Here is a 6,471-nt window from a genome sequence, read left to right on the forward strand (position 1 = left end):
TGTGGTGGCACATGACTGTAGTCCCAGCACCTAAGAGGCTGAGATAGGATGATCACTACAAATTCAAGGCTAACCTAGCAAGACCCTCTCAAAAAAGAAAGAAAGAAAGAAAGAAAGAAAGAAAGAAAGAAAGAAAGAAAGAAAGAAAGAAAGAAGAAAAAATATTCAGCAAAAAAATTCTTCTATATTACGCATAACAGTAGAGTATAACTATTTCCATAGGATTTGCCTTGTATTAGGTATTACAGATAATCTAGAAATGATTTAAAATACATAGCAGGTTTTACATAGGATATACACAAATACTATGCCACATTATGTAAGGGTCTTGAGCATCCTTAACCTTGAGTATCCATGCAGAGGATTAGGGAGTGTCCTGAAACTAATTCCCCTACAAATATTGAGGGATGACTAGAATCACTATTGTCAGAATAAAAAGTGAATAGCCTATAGAAATGGCCAGTGAAACCTAGACACCCAAACTTAGATATCCTAATAAGTAAGTTTATATCCTAATAAGTAACAATATGATTAACAATAAACTTAAAATTAGGCAAACCAAACTCAGTAAGTGCAATTAGCATCAGTTTACATTAACTGAACAAAAACTACTATAAATTTACTTTTATAAAGAATTTTTAAATGAATTCTTTTGTAAATTAAAAGTAAGATCAGAATTATAAACACTGAAAAGATTCAAAGAAATTAAGGGAGTATGTGACAAAATTACCAGCTAAAAAATACACTCATTAAAAACAGAAACAAATTTCTATTACAGGATATAACAGAGGTACTTATTTGATTAAGTACTTGATTAAGTATTTGATTATTTATCTAAAAATAAATTTGATTAGCTAATACAGTGATCTGGGTATTGTCTTCCAAATTACCAGTTTCCTTTCCAGCTCCCTGACCCACTCCAAACAGATATAAGCCAGGTCATTAAAAATATGATTCAGCAGGCATCTGGAACACAAACTGAATGCTTTCTTTCAAGAAAAATCATGCAGACACTAAAATTAATCTGCTATAATGACTGTGGAAACAGCAAAGAAAAGTAGCATTGTTTTGTGAATAACCAAGGTCAAATTGAGAATGATTTGTGAACACAAAGCTCACAAATAATTTCTTACATAAATTATTACTTTCTTTCACTGCGAGAAAGTTCTTTATCCATAAAGAACGTTATCTATACTGTTTTGGGTTTTTTTGACAACTCCCATGCCAAAACAGTATACTTCATTGTGTAAATTTTGACCCACTATTACTCTCATATTATGGTTTTCTTAGTTTTCAAGTGTAGAATATGAAGACATTTTAGATGGGAGATGCACATGGAAAATAAACTTCCACTCCATACACACATTTCAAAGCTGCTGGGCCCCAAGTCCATCTCTGATCTCCAGGGCTGCCAATATATAATGTGCAGCACACTCAAGCTACACTACATGAATAAGCTTATTAGTTCTGTATAAGTCAGAAAGCAACACATAAACCTGTAACAGACTTTTTTTTTTTTTTTTGTGGTACTAGGCATTGAACTCAGAACCCTGCACTTGCCAGACAAGCACTTATTCTGCTGAGCTATCTCCCCAGGGCCTACCTGTATCATTTGCTCAATGCTATATTAAATAGTGTATTGCAAGATAGATTAACTAATAGCTCCAAACCTCCTAACAATTTAAATGAAAATAACAAAATGTTTTGAGACCCTACTTTGGAATACAAAGGTTTGAGTTCCAATTTCCATTCTCTGTAGAACAAGAACAGGTCATTTCTTTATTGACATGCGTAAAATACATCACATGTTCTCCTGATGCTATAAATTCAATACCAATTCTCCAGCCACATCAGTTATGAGCAAGAAGTATATCACGTAACCTCAAATCTCTAACAGTGGAAGGCTTAATAAGATGGATGCTGCTAGAATAATGCTGCTTCCTTGCTGAGATAACCAAGCATCCACCTTCCCCCCTCAGATGCTTCTTCAGCAATTAGAGCTGTAAGGAATGGTTTAGCCTCATAAACAAGTTAGAGTGAAGACATTGGCCACATAGTACACATGCTCCATTTTTTAAAAAAATTTCTGAATCTTGGGCAACTATTCTCTTGTAACTACTTTACAGTTTCTAGCAGTCATTGTCCAAACCTGGAAGAACTTAAGTCTTCTCAGATGAGCACGTGAATGAATGGAGGTAAACAAAAAATAAAATTAAAAGAAGATGAGGTCTGATCAGGGGAGCAGCTGGATGAGAAAATCAAAAAAGGAACAGTAATTTAAAGTTTATTCCAGCCATAATGCAGGTTATTCTGATGCTATCAGCAGCATCACACGGCATACTTCTGGGTCCATTCTCAAGATATTCTGTTGTACTTGTCTCTGTCTGTTTTATAGAGCTGTGCAATCTCTGGTAGTAGGAGGTCATCTGGGTTTGGATCACATAGCAGTGAGCAAATGGATAAACAGAACTTTAGAAATAGTTAAAGCAGGGGGCCGGGGAGATGGCTCAGTGGAATAAGTGCTTCCCTAGCAAGCACAAGGGTCTGAGTTCAATCCCCGGTTCCGCAAAAAAAAAAAAAAAAAAAAAAAAAAAAAAAAAAGAAATAGTTAAAGCAGAAGACCACTGTGATCTTAGATTATAGAGATAAATGCTGCCATTACTGTTAATATTTGGATGATAAATTCTTTTTTTTTTTTTTTCAGTACCGGGGATTGAACTCAGGCCCTTGGTCTTGCCAGGCAAGTGCTTATTCTACTGAGCTATCTCCCTGGCCTGGATGATAAATTCTTGTTGTAAATGAAACCTTAGGTGATTTGAAGGAGTAGTCTGTAGAAAAATGAATTGTTAAAAAGAATACACCGCCTTGGTATAGCCCATACAAAGGTCCCATAATTGTGGCTTGCCAATAGAACATATCATCCCCAACTGGGCCTGCATAACGTCGTGCTGGATGGTTCCGGACCAAATCACTAAGTTCCTTATTAATCCACTTCAGCGCCATGGTCCATGCTGTCCCAGCCCTCTGTGTCCGCGTGTGCTCAGCCCCTCCGCTTCTGGATGGTTCTCAGCTCCCAGCGGCTCAGACACCTTCTTCTTCACTGTGCGAATCCGTCCACCAACGCCGTGGCTCGAGCGAGAGCAGCTTGGTGGCCCAGTCCCCAGACCGCAAGGCCTGCGCACCGCCACCTCCCACAATGAACAGCACCTTAAACTCAGCCGACCAGAGGTCGCGCCACGTATTCATGTTGTTGACTAACACATTCCAAATTCTTAGATAATGCCCAACACACAGGTGGCATTACAGTATTCTTGAGCTTTTAGGAATGATATCTTAATTAAAATATAGTCCCCCATACTGACGGACTTTAAAGACAATGGGGTAAGACAGTTTTGTTCTGTTATTTCAATTCTTGTTTTTTATTTAATATCACTTTTTTCTTTTCTTTTGTTTTTTAATTTAATATCACATTTTTCTTTTCCTTTTTTTTTTTTTTTTTTTTTTTTTTTTGAGCCAGGGTCTTGCTGTTCAGGCTGGCCTTGAGCTCCCTTTATAGTCCAGGCTGATCTCAAACTCAAAACAATTTTCCTGCCTAAGCCTCCCAAGTGCTAGGATTACTGCTGTGCACCACCACACCAAGCTTTGTTAATTTAGTACTAATAAATTTTGTTGTGTTGCTTAATCTCACTTTTTTTGCTAAATGTATTCTCTTTAATTGAAGGACTACTTAATGAATTTTAAGTATATAAAATAACTACTTTTAAATGTTTTGAAATGTATGTACCTATCAGTTCATAACAGCAAAACTATCATCCATATCAGGATATTGAACAAAAGGAGTGGTAAGAGATAGTTCAGTAGTCTAAGTACCTGCCTGGCAAGAGCAAGGACCAGAGTTCAATCCCTGGTACTGCATGTCAAGGCAGCCCCACACTGAGCTGGCCACCAAAACCAGGTGTGGTAGTGCACAGCTGTAATCCCAGCGCTGGGGAGGCTGAAACAGAAGGATCACTATGAGTCAGAGCAGCACAGTGAGACCCTGTAACAAATACATAAATTTTTAAAAAATAAATATATTGAACAAAAATCATGCATAAGTGCCACATAATTTCTAAACATGAAATTTCTTATATTATCCTTATTTCTGCCTGATAAAAGTATTACTCTCCACTTCTGTGATCCAAAGAGTAGATTCTATTACCTTTAAATCCTTTTAACCTTTGTTTCACTTTATTTTTTTACTATCAATTAAACTGATGAATATTTTTTAATGTATTTAGTACAGGGATTTCAGGGTCTCACTACATAGATCGAACTCAGTGATCCTCCTGTTTTTAGCCTCCCAAGTGCAAGGATTACAGGCATGCACCACCACACCCAGTCTCAATCATTGTCTCAGCATGCCTGCCTAAGCAGGTGCTTTGGTCCACTGGGCTATCTGGCCAGCCCTCTTGTATCATGATTTCTATATATTACATTATTTAATAGCACTCCTCATACTATAAGAATTTTACCATACACTTACACTACTCTCCTTGGATTTTTGATATTTTCCTTCATTCTTTATATTATCCTTCATGAAAATGGTGTGGAGTTCATCCATTACTGCAGATGTTTCTGATTGTGTTATTCAGCTGGTTTTCAAACTACAAATTCATTTTTCTGAAACCGTTAAATTTTCTTGTAACTAAGGTCCCTTTTAACCTCTCTGAGCTCACCAGAGGCTTTTGTTGGAAACTTCCAAATTTATTAGTTTTTTCATCTTGTTTTTTCTTCTAGTAATTGTAGCTTCAATTCTCTGTCAGCTCTTTTTCACTTTTCCAATTTTTGCAAGAAACTTCCTACATCTACCATTGTACCATTATAAACAACAAGTCCTACATTTTCTTCTACATCCTTTAATTCCTGTTTTACTGTGGATGTTAAAAGTAACAACCTGTTGCCTAGCATACCTTTCTGCAATGATTCAGACTTTTCATCTCTTGATGTATCTGTTAATTTCTGATAACAGCACAATTCAGGGCCTGCCAGATAGCTCAGAGGATTAAAGCGCCTGCTTAGGCAAACAACCAGGGATCACCAGGGATAGATTTCCTCGGTGTGCCTGCCAGGCCCCACCCCAGGGCATGCTAAAACTGTGATTGAGACTGGGCGTGGTGATGCACGCCTGCCTGTAATCCCAGTGCGTGGGAGGCTGAAAACAGGAAGATCACTATGAGTCTGATCTGTGTAGAGAGATCCTATAGGCCTTGTACTAAATACATTTAAAAAAAAAAAAAAAAAAAGCACGATTTATAAAGTACTACTTTATTAGTAAATTTCTTTACCTGAGCTCGAAAAAGATGCAGTCCAAGACAATAAGAGTATTTCTTCCAAATCCTTTTCAAGACGCTAACCACAATGGCTTGGATCAAAGTAGACAAAAACCATTAGGAGATCCCTGTTAATTTTGATCACCTGACTCTTCTTTTTCCTTATCTTAGAACGCTTCTCTTTGCAGTATCTCTTCTCCTTGATATCACTTTTGCCATCTTGTTTGTTCATTTCTTCCTCATCCTGATCATCTTCATCCTTACCTTCTTCTGCTTCCATTGGGACCTACTCATCCTGATTCTCATCTTCTTCAGTTTCATCATAATCTTTATAACCATATTTTCTTTCTTTCTTTCATCTTTATGTTCTCTTTTATCTTTATCATCTTCTGAGTTTCTCCATTTGGGTTTGGTTCATCAGTTTCATCATCTCTTTTTTTCTTCTCTTTTTTCTCATCTTTGGGTTTTCTTATCCTTTTCTTTTTTGCCCTCTTTCTCAAGGAGATAGTAATGACTTGTATATTCCTACACCAAAATCACTTTGCAGGGGCTGGGGAGATAGCTCAGCATTCTAAGCACCTGACTGGCAGACACAAGGACCCAAGTTTGATCCCTGGTACCGCCATGCCAGCCCTGGAACCCTGGGCATGCCATGCTGGCCCTGAAACCAGGCATAGTGGTGTACACCTGTAATACCAGCACTGGAAATGCTGAGCCAGGAGGATCACTAGAAGCCTAAACTGCATAGTGAGACCCTTTAAATTAAACCAATAAATTTTTTTTTTGATGTTTCATGCTTTTTCTTATATGAGAAATGTGAAGCATGAATAAGGCACATATAAAGGATAATAGGAAATACAAGATAGATATTTTGGCAAAGAAACAAAATAGGCAGATTTAAATTTCCCCATGACTAATTGAGCATTTATTCAGATGCTTGTTGGATACCACTCCTCCATGGAGAAGTGACTTTTCAAGTCTTTTTGTTTATGTTGCAGCCATCTACTGTCCACTTTCAATTCCAATCTGTCAGACTTTTTTGGTTTCCAAATGTATTTGTGGTATCGTATTTTGTCCAGTCATTTACTTTTTTGGTCTCTCCTTTCACCCCTCCAACTCTCTTGTAAACTACCTATGTCATTCACCTCCCCTCAACTCA

At 37.3% G+C, this 6,471-nt stretch overlaps 2 protein-coding genes across 2 annotated transcripts in view; both read right to left on the reverse strand.

Annotated features, from left to right (window-relative positions):
* Commd1 (copper metabolism domain containing 1) overlaps nucleotides 1-6,471 on the reverse strand; it is a 194,361-nt gene that overhangs the window by 111,098 nt on the left and 76,792 nt on the right. The gene's annotated exons all lie outside the window — the stretch shown is intronic.
* On the reverse strand, nucleotides 2,356-3,003 carry LOC105742850 (ubiquitin-conjugating enzyme E2 D3-like). Its single transcript, XM_012515783.1, has 3 exons — nucleotides 2,792-3,003; nucleotides 2,602-2,688; nucleotides 2,356-2,473 (listed from the first exon to the last, which is right to left on the reverse strand). Exons 1-3 carry the CDS (start codon nucleotides 3,001-3,003, stop codon nucleotides 2,356-2,358), a joined length of 417 nt encoding a protein of 138 aa, XP_012371237.1.

Source organism: Octodon degus, unplaced genomic scaffold (genome assembly GCF_000260255.1).
Source record: "Octodon degus isolate 3935 unplaced genomic scaffold, OctDeg1.0 scaffold00078, whole genome shotgun sequence".
Lineage (NCBI taxonomy): Eukaryota > Metazoa > Chordata > Mammalia > Rodentia > Octodontidae > Octodon > Octodon degus.